Raw genomic sequence first — 24,569 nt, 5'->3', positions numbered from 1 at the left:
CGATTCAAGCACCTATAGTTTGATTAGGTTGTAAATTAGATTTACAAAAATCTATCTATGTTATCTGATTTGTTGACTTTTTGATTTTCCCGCGACAACGACTTTAGGATTATTAAATAGTAATTAGTTACACACGAACTCTTAAGAGTTTTTTTTTTCCTATACGGTAATCCAAATTATCAAATTTGTACGGTTATTCTTGTACATCACCAAAAGAAATAATTCATGATTATATTTCAACCACCTATCTATGATTTCGTTTGCCAAAAGATAATAACCTTATACATTTGGACTAATAACTTAATAATGTATGAATGTTGAACCAATTATACCATTCACCTATAGTTAATCGATTTTATTAACAATATTAAATAGCTAACGGATTTATAACTACTCATATTATTAGTTATATTAAATCCCAGATTTGCATGAGTGTTGAACAATTAGTTTAATTAATTACTTACTGGTTATTTGAGAAGTTATAGAAACAATTTGCATGAGTGTTGTTGTGTGCATGGCAACAAGATTATAAGCAAAAACAGACGAAACAAGTGAGTTTTTATAACTTTTATTAATTAATAATTACTATTCTTCAAGCAAAAATAACTTTCATGTTGAGAACGATATAGTCGCCGGACAATCAAGTATTGCAGATCGGGATTCGTATTTAGGATATTCATAACAGAAGCGTATGTCGGGAATGTTACCTCAAAAGTAGGGTTGCAAAAAGCGAGACAACAGCGACCACTCAACAACGGGGCACGGTGGCGGATTACCAGACGTGGTGAGCGTGATTTTAATTCCTCTTCGCTGCTTACGGCGTGCGGTGGTTACTTCTGAAAGGATTCGAGGGGCGGCAGATTACCTTAATAGCCGAACAGAAACAAGTCACGAAGTGAAGCGGCGAAGGTAACAACCAACCGGAAGTTCTGTGGTGGTGGTGGTAGGTGCGGCAGTTTGAGTCGCAAAGGAAGCAGGAGGTGGCTGTGGTCAGCAAAGATTTTTGGGTTTCGGTGAAGCAATTGTTGTTGTATTTAAATTAAGATTATCTATCCGAATCTCAATTCAAATTGCTAGGATCAGATTCGTTTTATTCAAATATTGGAGTTCCGTTTTCATGGGGATGGAGACGTGGTGGTTTCAAATGGCAATTATTTTTATAGTTTTGACAAATTATTAAATCAACCTTCTACCTTAGCTTTTGAATTCATTTAAACATTGTACTTTAAAATTTATAACTTACTCAAAGTTATTATTATAAACAATTCGGTAACTTGACGCTAGTATTCGATCGTTTTAATAATTATCAACTTATCATTATTCGACATTTATTACTTTTATGATTTTATTGTTTCAAATTTTTCGCATGTTACACAAAGTGTTACACATCTCTTTGCATAAATCTCGAGGATGAGATTTTTCTAAAGGTGGGGAGGATGTAACATCGTGAAAATACCCCGTCTAATTTTGGGTTAAAAATGCCAATTTTGAAAGTTAAAGGATTGAAAATAAAAAATTTGAGTTTTGAAACCCACCGCGCTATGCGATGGCAACCTGATAAACCTCGTCGCGCTACGCGACAGGCTATTTAGCATATCAAGAAAATAGGGGGCGCCACGCGACGGCCAAACCCAACCGGTTCATCGCGCCACGCGATGACCAGGTTAAGTAACCCGGGACACGTGGCCAACCGCGTGTCAACACGTGGCAGTTTTTGGTTAATTGCGACGTCTACGGCCTTGGGGAAAAGGCCATCGCGCTACGCGATGGTTTGCAAAACTCAGCTACAAAAGGGCATCTACGGGTTCAGCCCCATTCATCCCAATTTCACATTCATTTCACACACTTAACCTACGAAGTCGTGCCAAGGACGTTCCGAGGTTTCGAGGGTTGTTTTCACAAAGAAACGAGGTGTCGTTACGCTGTTTAATGAGCTGCTGATCTTGTAAACGAAGCACAAGCCGAAGTGCTGCTGTTTTCTTAAGTTCTTAAGTTCCGCCTAACCGATTAAGGTAGGATTAAAGGTTAAGTTACTTAACTAGTTACTTCAAATACATAGATATAACTTAGTTAAGGGTATAGTCGTTAAACTGTTAATATTTTCCAAGTAATGTTTTATAAAGCAAAGACGTTGCTTCCACGTGAAGTAATGTTACCAAAATTATTATTTTGACGGGCACGTAGTAACTGGAAGGAGGGGGGTATCATTAGTAGACTCTTTTTGTCTAAGGAAAGCAATTCGTATACATCCCAATCAACTGCGGGACCCGTTTGCTTACCTGGAGAAGTTTGCCAACGTGATATTTTTTATTAGGCCAAAGCGTGCTATTCCAAACGTCCTATGTAAATCCAAAGTATTTTCATAAGATGACTATAACTATACTAAGGTTAGGTCAGACCTAAGAGTCTGCTGATCAGATCTCAAGTCTGCTGAACTGAATCAGACTTCAAGTCTGCTGATCAGACCTCGAGTCTGCTAAACTGAAACAGACTTAAAGTCTGCTGAATATTACCAACTAGGTGCTTATGCAAACCTATTATGATATATAGGTTAATAATATACTGAAGCTAAGTATACTGATATTCAGACTGATAATATAAGGTGAACACGTTAACCTTTTACTGTTTGAACTGATTTTACTCTTGTAATAGACTGGTTGTTTATTACAAAGAGTCTGATAAATGTTTGCATGAGATATAATCTCTAAAATCGTTACAATACAAAATAGATAATAAAAAGCAACTCAGACCAAATACACATGTGTCTGGATCCAAACATAACTGATAATTGGCATACAAAACCAAGTCAGTCATAACCAGTTCTCCATAAGGGTTACATAGCCTAGGGGAAAGTTGTCTCCGAACAGGGGCTATGTACTCGGGGAACCTTTGAATTGTGTGTGTAGGGCAGTGGTACAAATCCCGGGAATGGACAGGCATTCCTGCTGAGTTTGTGAAACAGAAAACTATGTTTGTATTTAACGACTGTTATAAATGTTTTATCAAGTCAACGTTTCACCAGCATATAGCTGACGTGTTTTTCCCACCCTTGCAGGTAATTAGATGAGAGTAGATGGTATACAAGGATTGGAGTCATAGAAGATCGCTCGAGATGGCTCATTTTTGAATATTATAAATCCTTGTATTATTAATAACACTGTTTTGTAAAAACTGAAACTCGGGTGTTTAATTCCCGATAAATTTTGATAATGTAAATTAATATTTAAAGACTTCCGCTAAAATAAACCCGCTACTCTGATATATTTACAAAACAGGTACCAACTGTCGGTCACACTCCTAGGCCCTGGATCGGGGTGTGACACCTATTCGTTTTCATGTTTTGAAAATAATTCTTAACATTTTCAATCTTGACTTTAAAAAATAATTCATTTTCAATATAACAAAAACAAAGCACTATTCATATAATCGTCACACATCAAACAAAAATTAACATTGCTTTTTTAATCATATATGATTTGATTATTTGAAAATCAAAATTAAAAAAAGATGGATGAACGTAGTGGCAGAACTTAAACATTTAAGTTAGGGGGCGAACATATGTGTTAGATTTGGACTTTTGGATTAGAATGGACCCTATCAAATAGAACTGATATTACTCAAATCCAATGGACTAATATTTAACGTAATCAGAGGTTGAAAAAAAGTATTCAACCGGATGTCACAATAAGTTTTTTTAGAACTCATTATCGTATGATAAACTTTGTTTAAAATCATTAAAAATAATATAAGGTTCAAATAAAATAATCTAAATTCTTTTGAAGCTTAGTTTGCTCACTGAATGATATGAAAACAATAAAACGAAGAAACTATCTTTAAATCAATGGGCAAAATTAATCAAAATAGATGGGTAAAAAAGGGTTAAAACATATTATGTTGGGATTAGAACTGGCCCAAAAGTTCAACACACAATTAACCCTACCTACAGAAACTGTAATCTAAAGATCACTAGATAGCAGTATCACACACATATTTCTTCTTCTTTTTCGCAAACCTACAAATCCAAATCACAGTAAAAATACTTTCCTTTTCTACCTCTTTCACATTTTCTACTGGGTTCGTTCGCTGAACAAGAATGGGTTCGCTCGTTTATTCGATACTATAGGCTATATATAAACCGAAAAAAGACCGGGTTCAGACGAACCCGGTGGCCAAGCTGTAGCTCCGCCACTGCGTATGACTAACATTTAATGTAAAAGATATCTACGGTGATCATTGAAACTTAACAAAAGGTGCAATTTTCTACCATACAAGATGAAAAATGTAACTTCGTGATAGGGGTGAGCAGGAAACCGAATTAACCTAAAAAACCGAATAAAAAAACCGAACCGACAGTTAATTTTTTGTTTTTTTTAAAAAAAACCAAATTTTCGGTTTCAGTTCGGTTTTCCATTTTTAAAAAACTGAAAACAACCAAACCGATATGCGTTTTTACTTATATATTAATACAATTATATGTGTTTTCTTTAGATGTTATGACCGGAAACAAAACACCAAAAGGATCTACCGTTGATAGTGATGAAGATGATGAAAATTGGGAGTAAACTTTGACGATGAATAAGATGAAGAATGAAGATTGAAACTAAACTTTTAATGTGTTTTGATTAAGAAGTTTGTTGAATTTTAAATCTAGTACTTTTGCAAGTTTGTGTTTGGTTGGTTTCACGTAACAAATGCCTATTTTTATGTTTTGTATATAATATGCATTTTCATTTTTTTGGAATGTCTACACACACAAAAAAAACCCGATTATAACCGAACCGAAACCGAAAAAACCAAAAACGAACGGTTTGTGTATTTGAAAAACCGACTTTTCGGTTTCGGTTTCACCAAAAAACCGAACCAAACTGAACCGTGCTCAGCCTTACTTCGTGAAACCAAGTTTGCTAATCCAACTTGTTAAAGGCTCTGAAGCTCGATCCCCCCACTTGTGGCATAGTGGTAGAAATACTTGGGTTCTACGGTGAATACCTAAGTTCCATCTTCACTTGTGTCACTTTCGGTGAATATTGTCAATGAAGTATTTGATCTAGGCCTTGTATAAGGTTGTCAGTTCGGATTCCAAGCCTACCATGTGTTACGCCAAAGGTTTCTGCTTTTGTAGCGGTGCAATGACTGTCAAGTGACAGCTGATGATATGGTTTCCTAAAGAATGCTCAAGCCAAATTCTGAAGCTAACGTGAGCCCAACAAAATGATATAGTCTGGCCAAAGTGGACATACGTCTCTTCAAAATTTAGAGAGTGCACAGCCCAAATACTTGAAATTGTAGTAAGAAAAAAAAAACAAACCTTTGAAGCCCTAACCCCCGATCAGTGATCACATAGAAAAAACACTTAAATTGTATTTATTCAGCAATTAATTAACCTAATCCGAAATTATTAATTTAAAACTACAGACACGAACGAAATTATATATTTTCGCCCTAATTAAAAATTCACACATTGTTTGTTGCAACAGCATTGTTAATGAAGAAGGCACTCCTGCCTGCGAAAAATATCAGCAACGAGTGGAATGTTTCCGGTATCGCAGCTGGAAGCTATAGAAGCTGTATTATATCAGGTATGTTGAAATGTGTTGAATTAACAGTTTTATTTTTTAAGTCTGTGTAATTGAGTTTTTGATGCAGGAAGGGATTGCTTCTGCTTGATGCCGACTGGTGGCGGGAAGTCGATTTGTTATCAGATTCCTGCACTGGCTAAACCAGGCATTGTGCTTGTTGTTTCTCCTTTAATAGCCTTGATGGTGAGTTTGTTTGTTTGTTTGGTCGATTATATTATCTTTGTTAAACGATATTGAATGCGATTTATTGTGTTACGTTGCGCCAGGAGAACCAAGTTATGGCTTTGAAGGAAAAAGGCGTTGCTGCAGAATATCTCTCATCAACTCAGACTTCACAAGTTAGGAATAAGGTACCGTGACGAATGTCTATCTTTAGGTATCTTGAATTATGAAGCTCGTGTTATTTTTAAACGGTGTAAAGTACTCGTTGATGACTTTTTTACATCCATGAAGAACTAGAATCTGGAACTCCGGGATTGAGGTTGCTTTACGTGACACCGGAATTGATTGCAACAACTGGTTTTATGGCAAAGTTGACAAAGATTCATTCAAGGGGGTTGTTGAACTTGATTGCAATAGATGAGGTGTGTACGTTTGTTGGTTAATCGTTGACTATACACATCTGATTGTTTCATCAACGAGTTTTGGTTATAATGTTATATTTGTTCCCTTTTCCTCAACATTTTAGGCACATTGCATCTCAACATGGGGGCATGATTTTAGGTGCGTCTCAAGTTTTTTATATGGTTTCCCACTTTCCTTGTACACGTTCAAAGTACACTTGTCTTAGTTTCTATTATTATGCAGACCTAGCTACAGAAAATTAGCTTCTTTGAGGAAACGCCTGCCAGGCATTCCCGTATTAGCATTAACAGCTACTGCTGTTCCCAAGTGAGTCATATGTGTCTTACTATGTACAGTTACTTTTATACCCAACGTTTTCAATTAGTTATCTTATATGTTTCTCTACAGTGAGTGTTTTTTTTTTAAAGAAATTGTTTACTATATGCTTGCGGTGCGCGCATATAATGTATATATGTGTGAACCCTCGGGTGGGCAAAAGTAAAATTGCACTAATTTTGACGTTATTTTACTAATTTTGTGAAAATAACGTTAAAAGTGATGGAAGGTTAATCAGGCATCATGTGGTGGCGTTGATAGCCGAAAGACAAGGGTACATGCACCAATCAGCCGGCGTCCCGATGATTGAGTGCTATGTGCCTTATGTAATATGTCCAAGGCTTGATGCAAAACTACTATCGAGCCGGGGGTCTCACCGGAAGCAGCCTCTCTATCCCCATGGGGTAGAGGTAAGGCTGTCTACATCTTACCCTCCTCAGACCCTACCATAGCTTTGTTATTGGTGGGATATACTAAGTACGATGATGATGATGATGATGATGATGCAGGGTTCAGGTGGATGTGATAGAATCCTTGGACATGGAGAATCCTCTGGTCCTGAAATCATCATTTAACCGCCCAAATATCTATTATGAAGGTCGGCTCGATCAGCTTGATTCGCTCCCAAAATGCATGCATGTTCTTTTTATGTTTAAGGCACCTGTATTTTGTGGCATTTTGACTCGTTAACAAGCTATAACTATGATCTTAATAACTGTTACTGACTAAATTATTTAATGATGTCGTACAGTTCGATTTAAGGATCTTCTAACCAACCCATATGCTGATCTGGCTGATCTAATTAAATCTTGTGGAGATGTATGTGGAATCGTGTACTGTCTTGAACGTTCAATGTGTGATGTTCTGGCTTCTCATTTATCAAGAAGTGGCATTTCTTGTGCTGGTACTTTGGTTTTCTTCATCTCTATTTGGCTTCACCTTGAGGTGTTTCTCACAAACATGTTTAATTTCTTGATTTGCTTTCAGCATATCATGCAGGGCTAAACAACAAATTACGGACCTCTGTTTTAGATGACTGGATTTCTGCAAAGACACAAGTGGTCGTGGCTACAGTGGCTTTTGGGTATGGTTAATTTTTTTACTATTATAATTTAATAACATAAATAAGCAGTAGCTTTTATTCATGTGTGATTCTTTTTCTTTCTTCATGTTGGCCACTCATCTGGAGCATTTATGGTGCATTCAAATTCTAATCTGTTGAGACATTGGTTGCCTTCAGGATGGTATTCTACTCTCTTAATAATCCAACTTTTTTTAAAAATTTTACGTATCAAGTAACCAATTTTGCACAATAATATTAGGGTATAGATCGGAAAGACGTTAGGATTGTTTGCCATTTCAATATTCCCAAATCAATGGTATCCTTTTATCAAGAATCTGGTAGAGCTGGTCGTGATCAACAACCTTCTAGAAGTGTTTTATATTATGGAATCGATGACCACAAGAAAATGGTCAGATACTGTTCTTTTTTAATTTTTTAATCATTCCTTTGATCATTGCCACTAATAAGTAAGATACTTGCAGCAATTTATACTGAATAACGCAGACAAGAAGAAGTTGCAGTCCTCAAGTCCGCAGGACATGTGCCCAAAGAAGGCAATAGCTGACTTCGATTTGGTAAACTTGTAAACCTTATCTATAAAATCACCTCATTAATTTGCTTATAAAAATATAATTTGAAATGCAGATGGTTGAGTATTGTGAAACATCTGGTTGTCGTAGGAAAAAGATTCTAGACAGTTTTGGGGAGCAGGTAGCGAAATCCAAGTTTTTTTTATTTGTATTAAGTTTAATAACACACGTCACTTACACAAAGTAGGTGTCAACATCATTGTGTAAGAAAACGTGTGATGCGTGCAAAAATCCAAATCTAGTGGAGAAATACTTGGAGGAGCTTAAAGCCATGTGCTCCCTTGGTAATAGAATTGGATCCTCAAAGATATTTATAAGCAGGTAATAGCTTTGTTTATAGAGCTATTTTTTATCTCTTTTATTAATAATTGTTATGTAATGATGCACAATTCTTTTATCTCAGCTCCTCAAAACATGCCAATGATGTGGATTTCTCAGAGTATTGGTCTCGTGATGACAAAGCGATTGTGTCCGAGGATGATATATCTGACGATGATGGTAAACTTTGTCTTAATTTTATAGATTCAGCATTTGTTAAAGATCTCAGTTCTATGCCTATAAAGCTGTTAGGATATATAATTGATCATTTTGTTGTTAACTTATGCTTTCACTTCATGTTTCTTAACTCAAATAATCTAACTTCCAGATGGTATTGATTTTGTGGAAGGCCTTACACAATCAGCCTTACCTTCAAAATCAAAAGTTAGTGAGAAGATGATGGATATGCTGCAACGAGCAGAAGAAAAATATTATCAGAAAAACGATCACTATAAACAGGTAATGTGTCTATCTTTGTATATGCTCCATAGTAGAGTCTAGTTTGACCTTTGACCTTTTACAGAACTATAAACTTGACAAAAATGCTATAAACGAAACCACACGAGAATCCTGCAAACAAAGATTACTCAATTCACTAAAGCAGACACAGCAACGTCTCGAGAACTTGCAGTATGCACCCCATCTACCTTTTTTTTTTTTACTGTTTTTTGCTAAATTTAATTTCTTTTTAGTGTTTTAAAACCAATTTTTTTATGCTTGATATACAGGATAGACCCTGAAACATCCTCCATATTCTTTGAAAACGAGTGCTTCAAAAAATATGGGAAAACTGGAAAATCATTTTACTTATCGCAAGTGGCAAGTACCGTGAGGTGGCTTTCAACAGTTAACACTGCAGACTTGACATCTCGGCTTGCCACCATCAATGAAAATTCTACTTCAGATATTGCAACAAAAGTGGAACCTTCAGTTTCAGTATCACCATCTGTTTCCGATCAGGTAATGAAGATGATGAATGAGAAAGATCATGAAAATGTTTTTCGTCTTTCACAGACCACTTCCAGTGATGTAAAGTTGCCACACATTCCATCTTTCTCTGAGTTTGTCAATAAAAGGAAACCAGATAAAAGAAGCAGACTTAAGTAGGCCAAAACTGTTTCTAATCTTTGTTATGACAAAGCATATTAGTAGATGTAGAGATCAATTTACAAGATGGAATTACAATCATAATGGTTCATATTGGTAACATGCCTACAAAGTCGTTTTTCAAACTTCCAAAGTAAAGATTTCCATTAAACTCCAGGACCGAAGTGACAAATGCCATCACTTCTCCAGTAGGATCATCTAACCTCTTGATAATCTTTCCATCACTCCCCACTTTTAGTCCCATTGCACTTTTGTCAACTGCGTCAACTAGATTGTACAGCTTTGGAAATGTTGCCAAAAGCTGTTTTATTGCTTTGGAAGAATGCACAAATTTCATCCTGCTTGAGGTTATCTGTATCAAGTAAACTCTTTTACTTAGCATCAAATGATAATCATTTCTGAGCGCTGTTACATTAAAGATGCAAACTTTCTAATACCTGAAGTATAGCTATCCAAAATGACTCATCAGGAGCAAGATTAATATTGTCTGGTGCACCAGGAAGATTATCAATAAAAATATCGACTTTGCCTTTAATTTCTTCCTTAAGCCAGTACTTTAAGCACCTAAATCTGATACAGAAGCAAGTCCAAAATGTTTTCAAGCATAGAAATATACTTGTGTATACATACTGTGTAAGTTTATTTTGAAATTTCACTTCCATGTTTCGCATACCACCAAAAACTCTTGGTCTGAAGAGATGGCCACCCCATTAGCGAACCCAAGCCCATCAAGCACCAATGATGTTTCCGTCGTAATCGGGTCATATTTCAAAAGTTGCCCATGTGGTTTAGCCTCAAGGGTATCCAGGTATACCTCATGCAACCCAAATTTAGTGCTTGCAACACTAAAGTATAGGCTCCCGTCGCCTGCTTCAACAACATCGTCTGCAAACTTTATCTTTTCACCATTCACATGAGTTGCTAAAGCTGTCACTGCACCATCTTCGCTAACCTTAATCAAGCCCTGCATAATCACAAGAGCTTCATTTTACTTGAGTTTTTTTAAAAGCCCAAAGAGTTTTAAAGGTTAACAAGATTACCTCTTTGGTGTCACACACGACCAGATCGCCTGCTCTTGTGACTGTCAAACCAAGTAAAGTATGTCAGTTATGTATCTTCGTCCAGTTTTCCCATGTCCCGTTTGTATGCAATCTTTTGATCCACCCGTCTCTGGTAGCAGTATAAAGAATCCCTTTTTGATCAACAGACAAACCTTCTGGTTTGTTCAGTATCCCTTCTCCTAGCTTAGTTACTCCCTGTAAAGAATAAGAACACAGCGTTAAAAACCACGTGGTAACATGAGCACACAATAAGTTTTGATTAGGAAGTTGACCTGTAAGTGGTTGTTAGGGGTGAAAGGAGATGAAGAGGGCTCTGGAGGAAACTCAAGTGGGTCTGGAGAGATTGGGGAGAATAAGAATACTTGAAGTATAACTGCAAGTGCAGAAACAAGAAAAAAGCTTACTGTAATAACACCACATCCCATAACTGAACTTTGGTGGTTACTATTGAAAAGTGATAAGAGAAAGCCTTCTGTTGATTCATTCTATCTTATAGAGATTGAAGAATCATCTTTCATGACCAGGTCATACACCTGGCAAAACAAACACAATCACCCATTTGTTGGTTTATTATGGGAAATTTATCATAACCAAATGGGATAAGATATGTTTAATGGGTCAAAATGGACTATTATCTGGCTAACTTAGAACCAAATTAATATTGTTTTGACCCAAACCTGTACCTAGCAATTTTTCCTTTCTTTTGGATTATTCTTGAAAACTTCCAAAATATCTGTGCATGCATGTCAGCTCAATAGCAACATCAAGATTGCGGGTCAAGGCTGGGTAGTGGACCTTTTGTTTTTGTGTCAGTGGGTGTTATTGAGATATAATCTTGAAACGAGTTATCGAAAGTTGAAGGGGCTAAGTGAAAGTATTTTATTACGTTTATTTTGGTATGTTTATTTAGTATGGTAAAATATTAAGAGTTATTTAGTTTCCTAAATATGTTTTCTTGTTTTGCAAGTTGTTAGTTCAGTATAAATAGATGGTTAGGGTTTATGTAATTTGCAAGAGTCAAGAATTATAATAAAGACAAAGAGTCGATCTTGGTTGAGATCAAACATCGTGTTTGTGTTCTTGATCCTGATTTCCAACAATTGGTATCAGAGCTTTTATGCTCTTGATATTCTTGTTCAAAACAAGCTGAGATAGAGAAGAAGAAAGACCGGAATTAAGGATCTGACGGTTTGAAGAAAAAAAAATGAAAAGAAGCAAGCATGCAAGGCAGTAGGCTGTAAAAGAAAGAAGCATGCAAGTAAGCATCTCAAAAAAGTCAAACAACTAAAAGATAATTAATTTGGGCAAGTTAGGAAGCTAGCACCTCAATTTTGTGGTTGCAATCAAGCAAGTTAGTAACTGGTGAATTAACTCCAAAAGGTGAAGCAAGTGCCAATAAGTAATTTTCTTTTGTTTTTTTTAAATGAAAGTAGCAGATTAATTGCAAGAAGGCAACGGGTTCTTCTTGAATCCATGTGTTAGAAAATCCAGTTCGTGTTAAGCAAGTAGCAAGAAAAATCTGATCAGCAAGTAGGGTAGTCAGATCAGCAAGTAGGCTTGTAGCAAGAAAACCTTATTAGCAAGTGGGTCAAGAGCAAGAAAAACCGGCTAGCAAGTAGGCCGGAAATTGATTAGCAAGTTGGTCAGTAGAACGTTTAGCAAGAAAACTGGTTAGCAAGTTGGCCAGAGCAAGTTCGGAGCAAGTAATCTGATCATCTGATTATAAGCAAGAGCAAGAAACCCAGTTCGGGTTATAGCAAGAGCAAGAACGAATCGCAAGAATTCAAGCAAGAGCGAAGCAAGAAACCGCAAGAGCAATAAAGCATGGCAGAAGACAAAGAAGTTGGACCAGTTCGTGAGCAAGGCAATGTATCCCTACAATGCCCTAAGTTAACAGAAACAAACTACATCATGTGGGCAATTCTGATGGAGCAAATCTTGAAGGCTTATGGCCTTTGGGGGATGGTTAATAAAGAAGAAGAAGAAGAAGAAGGTTGCTACAACAAAAGCAATGATTTTTCAAACGCTACCGGAAGATATCTTGATGCAGGTTGCACAATACCCGAGTGCAAAAGAGGTGTGGGAATCAATCAAGGTTCGGTATGTAGGAGAAGATCGGATTCAGAAAGCACGTTTATCAACGTTAAGGAACGAGTTGGAGACGTTGAAGATGAAGGAGAATGAGACTGTGAATCAATTTTCAAGCAAGTTAAGTGAACGAGTTGGAGACGTTGAAGATGAAGGAGAATGAGACTGTGAATCAATTTTCAAGCAAGTTAAGTGGCATGAGAGCAAAGTTTAGAACTCTTGGTTCTAATCTCAAAGACAAGGTAATTGTAAGGAAACTAATTAATTATGTTCCTAGGAAATTCCTACCAATCATAGCCTTTATGGAACAATATTCAGATATTGATAGTATGCCTTTTGAAGAAGCTGTGGGGAGGATAAAGACCTTTGAAGAACGTCTTAAATCTCTTTATGAACTAGAAGAGAATGATCAAAGTAAGCTACTACTAGGAAGTTCAAGTAATCCAAGGGTTGATGATCCTGAAAGTTGGCACTATGGAAAGGGAAGAGGTGGTGATCAAAACCATTGGAGGGGAAGAGGTTTTGGTAGAGGAGAAAGAGGACGTGGAAGAGGCATGGGACGAGAAAACAAAGACAAAAGTGGCTTTAGGTGCTATGAATGTGGTGAACTCGGTCACTTTGCATACGAGTGCACCAAGTGGGAGGAAAAGAAAGATGACAAGAACGAAGAAGCAAACCTTGTTCGAGATGATCATGATCCGGCTTTGTGGTGAAGAATGAATGAGTCGGTTTCAAGATTAAGGGGGAATATTAAGATATAATCTTGAAACGAGTTATCGAAAGTTGAAGGGGCTAAGTGAAAGTATTTTATTACGTTTATTTTGGTATGTTTATTTATATGGTAAAAATATTAAGAGTTATTTAGTCTCCTAAATATGTTTTCTTGCTTTGCAAGTTGTTTGTTTAGTATAAATAGATGGTTAGGGTTTATGTAATTTGCAAGAGTCAAGAATTATAATAAAGAGAAAGAGGGATCTTGGTTGAGATCAAACATCGTGTTTGTGTTCTTGAGCCTGATTTCCAACAGGTGTATGATCTACTATTATTAGAAAATAACATGCAACAAGAAGTTTGAAAGATAGTAAAATTGTGAGAGTTTTAATTTGTTATTTAGAAAGCTGGAGCCGTGCACGACACCCTCCTACATCATAAAACGTCACCTCAATCTTATCGGTGGCTGAATAATGAATGTTTAGGGAACTAAATTGATATCACTGGATTTTGTTAATCAATTTCAATCTTGATCCATATGTTGAGCTAAGTATCATAAACAAAGGGCTAACTGATGACTTGCCAATATCACTACTTGGATCGGTAGTAGTGACACAATTGTTTATATATTATTGGGGCAGTGAAATGTTGTTAGACATTATCCATCATGCGTGTTTGAATCTCTTGCAACTCAAATATTGTTGATCTTTATGTCCGTTACAATATGACACAACATATGATGACACATCTAATAATACGTGAAACTACATGTTTAATTTGCTAGTTTGTCACGAACTTGCTTGTGGTGTGGTGTGGATAGCTGTGGATAAATACTACTATCTTAGTTCCTTGCTAATGTTTTTCATTCATCAGCATCCTTGTACTTTCAGAAATATACCCTTTTGTTTATTAAATTAAATGCATTCGGGTCGGAGATTTAAAGATTGTCTTAGAATGTTGTCATGATCCCAATCCATGTTTAAAAATGTTGTACATACTTCAACAACACCATCAATTATGGTTTCAAGAAGAAATATGAGAAAAACAAGCATGACTTGTTTTCCCTTTTGCAGTACTCATCTTACTTAGCATAATGCATGGTTAATATCATATTGCTAAGGTTCTTTCATTTTATACATGTTAAAATCACACCCAACCAAATACATTTTTGCCATTATGATAAAAACTTAGGCCTTCAGGCTTAAGTTAAGTTTTTATAGGCAACTTGCCAATAAAGTTATTTTTCAAACTTCCAAAGTAAAGATTTCCATCAAACTCCAGGACTGAAGTCACAAATGCCATCACCTCTCCATTAGGATCATCTAACCTCTTAATAATCTTCCCATCACTCCCCACATTTATTGCCATCGCACTCTTGTCAACTGCTTTAACCTGATCAAACAGCTTTGGAAATGTTGCCAAAATGTGTTTAATTGCTTTGGAAGAATGCACAAATTTCATCCTGCTTGAGATCACCTGCATCATGCAAACTCTTATAATTGGCTTCAAATCATAATTCATGTTGTCACATTAATTAATGACACAATTTATCTATTTACCTGAAGTATAGCTATCCAAAATGACCCATCAGGAGCAAGATTAACATTGTCCGGTGAACCAGGAAGATTGTCGATAAAAACTTCAACTTTTCCTCTCATTTCCTCCTTTAACCAGTACTTTAGGCACCTAAATCTGATACAAAAGCAAGTCCAAAATGTTTGTCACATTTAGACATATTATATACACATATTTTTTAGGTTTATTTTAAACTTCTTTCACTTACTTCCATGTTTCACATACTACCAAAAACTCTTGATCTGAAGATATGGCTACCCCATTAGCAAACCCAAGGCCATCAAGCACAACTGATGTTTCCATTGTAACTGGATCATATTTCAGAAGCTGCCCATGTGGTTTAGCTTCCAACACATCCAGATGCCAATCATGCAACCCAAATTTAGTGCTGGCTACACTAAAGTATAAGCTCCCATCACTTGCTTCAACAACATCATCTGCAAACTTTATATTTTCACCATTCATATGAGTTGCCAAAGCCGTCACTCCACCATCTTCACTAACCTTAATCAAACCCTAAAACCATCACATAAAGTTTCATCTAATCAAACTTTTCTAGATCAAAGAACTAAAAGAATTTAAAGATTAACAATATCACCTCTTCGGTGTCACACACGACCAAATCGCCAGCTTTTGTGACTGTTAAACCAAGTAAAGTATCTTTGTTATGTATCTTCTTCCAATTTTCACATGTCTCATTAGTATGCAATCTTTTGACCCATCCGTCTCTGGTGGCGGTATACAATATCCCGTTTCGGTCAACGCACAGACCTTCTGGTTTGTTCAGTATCCCTTCCCCTAGCTTAATTACATCCTGTAAAGTTAAAGAACATGTTGGAAACCAAGCCCCAAACTCGAACACAAAACACACGATATTTGAACAACTCGTTCCACTATTTTCTTTATTATAATAAAAATGAAAAACTTGATCCACCCATAAATCATTAACCCTACCAAGACTTCTAGTTAGACTAGGAAATGAAATTAACTAATAAAAAAACTAAACCGACTCAGATTCAAACTCTTTAAAACTTTATCAAGATTAATTCTTTGTAACGCACTCATAACATGAAAAAAAAAAAAAAAAACACAGACAGTAAGCTTTAATATTTGATCAGGAAGTTGACCTGTAAGTGGCTGCTAGGGGTGAAAAGGTGTGAAGAGTGTTCTGGAGGTAACCGAAGTGTGTCTGGTGATATTGGAGAGTAGAAGAACACTTGAAGTATAACTGCAAGTGCAGAAACAAGTTAAAAGGTTACTGTAATAACACCATATTCCATAACTGTAGTTGGGTGGTTATTTCTTTAAGGTGATAAGATAAAAGCTTCGTGGTGATTAATGAACATTAGATTAGTTATATAGTTATTAGAGGGTGGTTAAAAATAGTGATGATCATTCCCTTTCAAAGAAGATTGAAACATCATCTTTCATGAGTGGGACCATGCATTATTGAAAACCTCCAAGCTATCCTCTGCATGCGTGTCCGTGTGGGTGTTGTAGCAACAAGTGGTTTTGTCAACAACATTGAATTTGTGGACCCAATAACTTCTCATCAGAAAATGAAATTCAGTAAAAAAAGTTTGAAAGATATTATTTTATTATTACTATAAGACAGAATTACAAATTTTATCCTTTAAAATAAGACGAATTACGGTTCGTGTTCTTTTCTAAGTTTCCTTGCAGGCGGTGTACTTTAAACTTTTTTTTCCTACAAGTTTTGTCCTTTACGCTAACTGGGTTAGAAAAACTCAGTTAAATACCCTCACGTGAGACGCATGTGAGGGCATTTTTGTCATTTCGTATGTACCTGCAAACTTCATCATCCACCACACCAAAATAAAATCAAAACCCAGATTCAATCTCCATCTAATCATCAAACCCATCTCTCAATTCCCCCAAATCCCCAATTTCTAGGGTTTTTCAAATCTAAATCCTCAAATCTCCAATTCATCCTCCAATTCGATCCAATTCCTCAAATTCAATTAGCCTCGTCAGAGAGGAGGTGGTTTCCGGCGGTGGTGGCGATGGCCGTGAAATGGTGGTGGCGATGGCCGTCAAATTCAAATCTAAATCCTCAAATTCAATATAAGTGTATGTATGTACAGTAAGTTGGTTCATACAAACAAAGCCCAAGTGGCCACTGGTTCGAACCAAGTAGCACAGATGAGTACGGAACCCGGACCCATCAACTGGTTCATTACACCCGTAAGATCCGAACCCAACTGGAAAGGCCGAACAGCTCCGAACCAGCTGTCAATCGACTTGTTTTGAAACCCGTATGCGACCCAACCCGTCCTACGTGAATATACACCGCGACGGCTCGAAATACAATCTGGGGTAGAAACAGATCTGGGAACCCTCGTGCGAGTGGAAACTATGCGACTGGGATCCAAACTATTCGCATGCCTATGCGACTCCAATCACCAAACTATTCGCACGGAATGCGATTCAGAATCGTGCGACCCAATTCCAATCGCATCCCATGCGAATACTCTCCAAGCGAATCGTTTGGGTACGAGTCGTTGGTGTGTGAATCGACATGTGTGCGACTCGTTTGGAGAATCTTCCATGCGACATGATTAGACGCGAATCGATTTGGAGTTTCATGTGGTTCCACCTAGTTCCTGCCCACCGTTGTCAAGTGGCCGGAAATGGAAGGGCCGGCGGCGGTGCAGAGAGTGAAGGAGGAAGAAGGAGACGAGGTGGGGGTGGGGGCCTGTCACACCCGGCCCTGAACGGCGGAAACAGCCGGGCGCGCGCGAGTGGGGATTGATACTTAAGCACGGCCATTGCAAACATTCAAAGTAAGATTTTCATTGCGCGTGAAATGTTTAATACAAATACATTACATTGTTTAAAAATTACATAAAAACATCCAAGTATAAAAACTATTGAAGATTTCCACGCCATATCCCCTTTGCGCGGCGGGAACAACCACGCGCATCGAAGGGATAGAACTAAAATCTTTCAAAAAAACTAGTTTTAGATGTTCAGCGTGAGGTGCTCTAAGTGTGACTCCATGCGCTACCTAGTTATCTCCTGAAAGACACGTAAAACATTTGAATCAGTATAAACTGAGTGAGTTCACAAGATTTTAGTAACTTGATAAATCGTATTGCATCATAATCTTGATAAAAATCATTCTGAAACATAATTCTGATAGCATCATTAAAACACATGCTTGGTAAAACATAGTTCTGTCAACATATTCTGATAAAATCGTTCCGCGGATTACGCGCGAACATTTCTGGGAACTGTGCTCGCCTGTGTAAGTGGCGCTGCCACTACGAGCGAAATAAGTAATACCGTCCCGCGGGTTACGCGCGGACATTTCTGAAAAACCGTGCTCGTCTGTGTAAGTGGCGCTGCCACTACGAGCGAATAATACCGTCCCGCGGGTTACGCGCGGACGTTGTGCCGGAAAACAAGGCGCTCGTCTGCGTAAGAGGAGCGACCTCTACGAGCGGGCTCAATCCCATAGTACTGCCCCGTGACTAGGCACTCGTCTGCGTAAGAGGTGCGACCCCTACGAGTGGGTGGATCAAACCAGCAGTCCCTACCCTTAGAGTTCCAATGGTAAAGTGATCACTTACTCGAATCTGGTGCACTAATATCGAAAACCATAGATAACCGTTCGCATTGCTCATCATGAAACATAATTTAAACACATAATCGCTTGCATAGCTTGTAAGTATACCATGATAAAACATTATTTGAGTACGTGTCCCTCGCCCCGAAAACAGTTTAAAAATAGTGAAAACAGTGAAAATAGGGGCTGTGAGACTCACCTGTGGTTCTTTGTTAAGGGATTAATCGAGATTCGGGTTTTCTTGGTGTTGGCCTCGGAATTGAAGGTCTAGAATACGATTAAATAACAAGAAGTATATATATTAAGATCAAGAAATAGGAGAATATAAGGGTTGGAAAGTAGATCTCAAGGTTATATTCTCGGCTTACCTAGTAACAGGATCGGAAATGAAAACAACGGATGCTTGGGAGATGATTAGTGCAAGTTTGCAGTTCTTAAGAGAGAAGTTTGAAGTGTGTTTTGGGTGATAATTTAGGTTACATATTTATAGGCAAACTCAAGGGAACACAATCCCTTGCTTTAGGGGATTGTAATCTTTTCATATCTAGGTGTAATGATGATAAAGTATGGAAATTATTATTATTTATTTAAAAGTGGAGTAGTGGATAAAAGATTTTGATTTGATTTGGACAGGACATGCAGGTCTGTGGTTGGTGGGAGTAGGGTGGCTGACAGTTGACTTTTCATGTTACAGTGTGCTTTTTCAGGTACTTTTGTCAGTGTACAGTAAAAAGTGGAAATCTCTTAAACACGCTACTGTTTCCTTTTGGGCGGGAATAATCCCCTTATATCCGGAGATTAGGCTAAGTGTTCTGCGTATAGCTTTGTGCGCATAGCTTTCTGCGTGAAGGACATTTCTTTGCTGCGGGTAGGTTCGTAACCTTCTCGCAGTCAGGGACATTGAGTTTCATTTGTAGATTCTCCAGGTGGTCTTGGTATTTCAACATAGTGATCAGTTATGTTGAAGTCAATTCCATCTTGGAGCTTCAGACAAACTAGCTCTCAATGTTCCCGCCATGCGGGGAGGTTAGTTCCCCTTCCGCACGCGCATAGACGATTTGGGATGCACCCGCCTTAGCATCTTGCGAGACGGTCAACCCATTAGACAACATTAAGTTATAGATACATAAAACCAATACACTCGCGCATGGCGCATATAACATATGCCCACGCAGGTTCTTAACATGGTGCGCTCGCGCAGGGTGCACATAACAAATACCCGCGCCGATTTTAACATAGCGCGCTCGCGCAGGGCGCACATAACATGCCCGTGCTGACTAACATAGCGCGCTCGCGCAGGGCGCACATAACAAATGCACGCGCTGATTCTAATATGGCGCGCTCGCGCAAGGCGCATATAACATAATTACCTAATAATTAGGTTGATTACTTGGTTTAAGGGATTGGGAATTTACCGGGTGTCACATTCTCCCCCTGTTAAGAGAATTTCGTCCCGAAATTTAGGAGACGTCGCTGGCAGAAGCCATGTTCTGAAAGAGGTGTGGGTATTTCTTGCGTATTTGATCTTCTCTTTCCCAAGTGAATTCAGGCTCACGCCTTGAGTTCCATTGAACCTTTACTAACTTGATTTTGCTTCTGCGTAACTTTTGTTCTTTCCAATCGGTTACTGCTATAGGTTCTTCTACGAAGTGCAGTTGTTTGTCGATGTGAATCTCTTCCAACGGTAAAATCAACGTTTCGTCAGATAAACACTTTTTGAGGGTGGACACATGAAATGTATCATGAACTCCACTGAGTTCGGCGGGTAAACGGAGTTTATAAGCAACCGGACCGATCCTTTCCAGGATCTCAAATGGTCCAATATAGCGCGGATTCAACTTTCCTCGCTTGCCGAAACGGGGGACTCCTTTCCATGGAGAGACTTTCAAAAGTACTCTATCCCCTACTTGAAACTCCAATGGTTTCCTTCGCACATCTGCGTAGCTCTTCTGTCTGTCGCGCGCTGTCTTAAGGCGATCCCGTATCTGAAAAATCTTTTCTGTTGTTTCTTGGATCAATTCTGGACCAGTCATTTGCTTGTCACCCACTTCAGCCCAGCACAGTGGGGATCTACACTTGCGCCCATACAAAGCTTCAAACGGCGCAGCCTTGATGCTTGTGTGATAACTGTTGTTGTAAGAAAATTCAACCAATGGGAGATGAGTATCCCAGCTACCTCCGAAATCGATTGCGCACGCGCGCAGCATATCTTCCAATGTCTGGATTGTTCGCTCGCTTTGTCCATCCGTTTGGGGATGATATGCCTTACTCATGTCAAGGCGAGTACCTAGAGCTCCTTGTAACGATCTCCAAAACCTTGATGTGAACCGACTATCTCTATCAGAAATGATGGACACTGGGACTCCATGTTTTGAAACTACTTCTCGAATATACAATCGGGCTAACTTTTCCATCTTATCGGTTTCCTTGATCGGCAGGAAGTGCGCTGACTTAGTTAGCCGATCCACAATAACCCAGATTGTGTCGTAACCCCCAGGTGTCCTTGGCAGTTTGGTGATGAAGTCCATAGAGATTTGTTCCCATTTCCACATAGGAATTTCTGGCTGTTGAAGCAACCCTGATGGTTTCTGGTATTCAGCCTTTACCTTCGAACACGTCAGGCACTTACTGACATACATCGCGATGGCGCCCTTCAGATTGGGCCACCAATACAGCGCTTTAACATCTTGGTACATCTTGTCTGCGCCAGGATGTACGGAATACCGCGTCTTGTGAGCTTCGTTTAATACTTGCTCGCGCAATCCTCCCTTGAGAGGGACCCATATGCGGTTAGCGAAATATAGATTGCCGTTCTCTTTAAGTTCCAAATTCTTAATCATACCCCCAAGGGATTCGTTTTTAACAAACTCTGGTTTCAAGGCTTCTTGCTGAGCGTCTCGGATGCGGGTAGAGAGATCTGCGCGAATGGTCAACCTTAGAGCCTTGACTCGTAGCGTTTTTATTCGCTCCTTCCTACTTAGCGCGTCTGCTACCACATTCGCCTTTCCAGGGTGGTACTTTATTTCACAATCATAATCGTTCAACAATTCAACCCATCTTCGTTGCCTCATGTTTAAATCCTTTTGATCAAATATATGTTGAAGGCTCTTGTGATCCGTAAAGATTATACACTTTGTACCATAGAGGTAATGGCGCCAAATTTTTAGCGCGAAGACAACCGCTCCCAGTTCCAGATCATGCGTTGTGTAGTTCTTTTCGTTGGTCTTGAGTTGGCGCGAGGCATACGCTATGACTTTGTCTCGCTGCATAAGGACACATCCGAGTCCCTGATGTGAAGCGTCGCAGTAAACGACGATGTCATCCGTCCCCTCGGGCAGAGACAAAATTGGCGCACTACATAACTTCTGTTTCAACGTTTGAAATGCCGCTTCCTGATTTTCGCCCCAAACAAACTTCTTGTCTTTCTGAGTTAGCGCGGTCAGAGGTAGAGCTATCTTGGAGAAGTTCTCAATGAAACGTCGATAGTAGCCAGCTAGTCCTAGGAATTGCCTCACCTCAGTTGGGGTTTTTGGCGCTTCCCAGTTTTCGATGGCCTCGACTTTGGAAGGATCAACGTGTATTCCTTTCTTGTTTACAACGTGACCGAGAAAGTGAACTTCTCTAAGCCAAAACTCACACTTGGAAAACTTCGCATACAACTTTTCTTTCCTCAACAATTCCAAAATCAATCTCAGGTGTTGCTCATGCTCGGCCTTGGTCCGAGAGTAAATCAGAATATCATCTATAAATACAATCACAAACTTGTCCAAGTATGGTTTGCACACGCGGTTCATCAGATCCATGAATACAGCCGGCGCATTAGTTAGCCCGAAAGGCATCACTAAGAACTCATAATGGCCGTATCTAGTTCGGAAGGCTGTTTTCGGCACATCTTCCTCATGGACCCTAAGTTGGTGGTATCCTGACCGTAGATCTATCTTCGAATAATAACTGGATCCCTGCAACTGGTCAAATAAGTCGTCAATCCTCGGTAAGGGGTACCGATTCTTGACTGTCAGCTTATTCAGCTCCCTGTAGTCAATACACGTTCTGAACGAACCATCCTTCTTCTTAACAAACAGTACTGGAGCTCCCCAAGGTGAAAAGCTTGGGCGTATGAAACCCTTATCCAATAGTTCCTGTAACTGATTGGATAGCTCTTGCATCTCAGATGGAGCTAGTCGATAAGGCGCTCGAGCTACTGGCGCAGCTCCTGGGACTAAATCAATACGAAATTCGACTTGTCGCGGCGGCGGTAATCCGGGCAAATCTTCAGGAAAAACTTCTGGAAATTCGCGCACTACTGGTAAGTCTTCAATTCTTCGCTCATCTCCTTTCTTCTCTACTACATGCGCCAGGAAGGCGTAGCACCCTTTCCTTAGGCACTTGCGCGCCTTTAGGCACGAAATCAGTTTCGTCGCAACTCCCCTTCTTTCCCCTTGAATCACCAAGGTTTCTCCATTCAACAGTGGGATCCGAACCTGCTTCTCATGGCAAATAATCTCCTCGTGGTTCTTGACTAACCAATCCATACCTATTACAATGTCGAAACTTCCCAAGTCTATTGGCAACAAGTTAATATTGAACCCGTGACCTCCCATGACTATTACACATTGCTCAGTTCTTTCGTTCGCGCATAACTGCCTACCATTGGCTAGTTCTATAGTATAAGGTGTGTCTAGCCTACTGGTTGCTAGGCCTATGGAGTCTTTAAACTCGGCGGATATAAAACTTAGGTCAGCGCTAGTATCAAATAAGACAGATGCAAAATAGCCGTTAAGCAAAAACGTACCGGTTACCACATTCGGCTCTTCTTTAGCTTCGCCCGCGCCGATCACAAAAGCTCTCCCGCGAGCTTGGTTTCCCCTTTGCGGCAATCCCGACTGAAATGCCCTGGCTTTCCGCATGCGTAGTAGTTGTCACTGGCTCCAGCTTCCTTAGCACGGCAATTCACCGTCTTGTGCCCTGGCCTGTTACACTTGGCGCACATGACGCTCGCGCATTCACCCTCGTGGTGAAACTTGCATTTGTTGCACCATGGGTAAGGCCCGCTGTATCCTTTCCTTGATGGCTCCGCGGCTTGGATTGCGTAAACCCTTGCGCTCTCCTGCTTCTTGAACGGTGGCTGCTTGGAGTCGGACCCTCGGTGGTGAGAGTTCCATTTCCTCTTGGAGTCAGAGGTTCGCTGCTCGTTTCCGCGCGTAGTCAACATACCCGCACGGACCGTATCCTTTGTAAGGGTGATGGCCCGCGCTACCGCCTCATCAAAGGTTGGAGGCGCTGCGGCGTTGAGCGGAACCCTAACAACAGGAGGTAACCCAAAGATATACCTCTCGATCTTCTTTTCCTCCGTGTTTGCCATGTCTGGCACCAACTGGCAAAGCTCGTTGAACCGGTTGTTGTAGGCGTCGATATCCGTTCCTACCATGGTGTGGTTCCAGAATTCCTGTTGCAGACTCTGAATTTCTGCGTGAGAGCAGAACTTTCTTATCATCATTTCCTTCAGCTCCTCCCAGGTCTTGTGAAGAGCAACTTCTCGCCCCAAAGTCTTCACTTGAAGCTTCCACCAAGACGAAGCTGCCTCTTGGAACATGCAGGTCGCGTAAAGGACCTTCTGGTTCTCACTACATCCGCTAATGGAGAGAACTGTCTCCATCTTGTCAATCCAGTTGTAGAGCCCAATGGCCCCTTCGGTACCCTTGAATGGCCAAGGCCTACAGGCCATGAATGTCTTATAGGAGCACCCTTTGTCCAAGGCTCCTGATTCGGGTTCTGGGGTCTCGTTCTGACGACCCTGACTTGATTCGGCCTTGCTGGCCTCATGCGTCGCGATCGCCTGCGCGATTATTTCCGCGAGTTTCTCGGGTGTCATGGTAATTCCCTTGGCTTTAGTTGGAGGCATTCTCGCTTTAAAAGAGAATGAAAATATATCAAACTTAGCGCATGTACTCTGAGCACATAATGTTTTTATCCTTATTTACTAGACAC

At 39.4% G+C, this 24,569-nt stretch overlaps 1 protein-coding gene and 2 pseudogenes across 3 annotated transcripts; 1 reads left to right on the top strand and 2 right to left on the bottom strand.

Annotated features, from left to right (window-relative positions):
- The first annotated feature begins 5,684 nt into the window (after positions 1-5,684).
- LOC143599518 (ATP-dependent DNA helicase Q-like 3) lies at positions 5,685-9,592 on the top strand. Its single transcript, XM_077077455.1, is given in 17 exon segments — positions 5,685-5,762; positions 5,846-5,934; positions 6,001-6,163; positions 6,268-6,302; positions 6,387-6,470; positions 6,989-7,077; positions 7,231-7,383; positions 7,467-7,563; positions 7,720-7,723; positions 7,802-7,951; positions 8,025-8,117; positions 8,188-8,253; positions 8,320-8,453; positions 8,536-8,630; positions 8,779-8,909; positions 8,974-9,080; positions 9,179-9,592. Coding segments are annotated over 17 exon segments (1,872 nt in total). The 5' UTR covers positions 5,685-5,759; the 3' UTR covers positions 9,558-9,592.
- A 53-nt stretch (positions 9,593-9,645) lies between these two features.
- LOC143599517 (protein STRICTOSIDINE SYNTHASE-LIKE 5-like) lies at positions 9,646-11,175 on the bottom strand (annotated as a pseudogene). Its single transcript, XR_013147303.1, has 5 exons — positions 10,891-11,175; positions 10,598-10,813; positions 10,214-10,521; positions 9,995-10,127; positions 9,646-9,909 (listed from the first exon to the last, which is right to left on the bottom strand). The product of XR_013147303.1 is annotated as a protein STRICTOSIDINE SYNTHASE-LIKE 5-like (transcript).
- Positions 11,176-14,554: 3,379 nt separating this feature from the next.
- Positions 14,555-16,272, bottom strand: LOC143599516 (protein STRICTOSIDINE SYNTHASE-LIKE 4-like; annotated as a pseudogene). The gene is made up of 5 exons (XR_013147302.1): positions 16,120-16,272; positions 15,591-15,806; positions 15,201-15,508; positions 14,977-15,109; positions 14,555-14,893 (listed from the first exon to the last, which is right to left on the bottom strand). The product of XR_013147302.1 is annotated as a protein STRICTOSIDINE SYNTHASE-LIKE 4-like (transcript).
- Positions 16,273-24,569: the final 8,297 nt, after the last annotated feature.

Source organism: Bidens hawaiensis, unplaced genomic scaffold (assembly GCF_021521415.1).
Source record: "Bidens hawaiensis isolate Kalapana, Puna unplaced genomic scaffold, B.hawaiensis_p1.1 tig00052276_1, whole genome shotgun sequence".
Taxonomy (NCBI): Eukaryota; Viridiplantae; Streptophyta; class Magnoliopsida; order Asterales; family Asteraceae; genus Bidens; species Bidens hawaiensis.
Note: the sequence above shows the minus strand (reverse complement) of the source record. Positions and strands in the feature narration are given on the sequence as shown.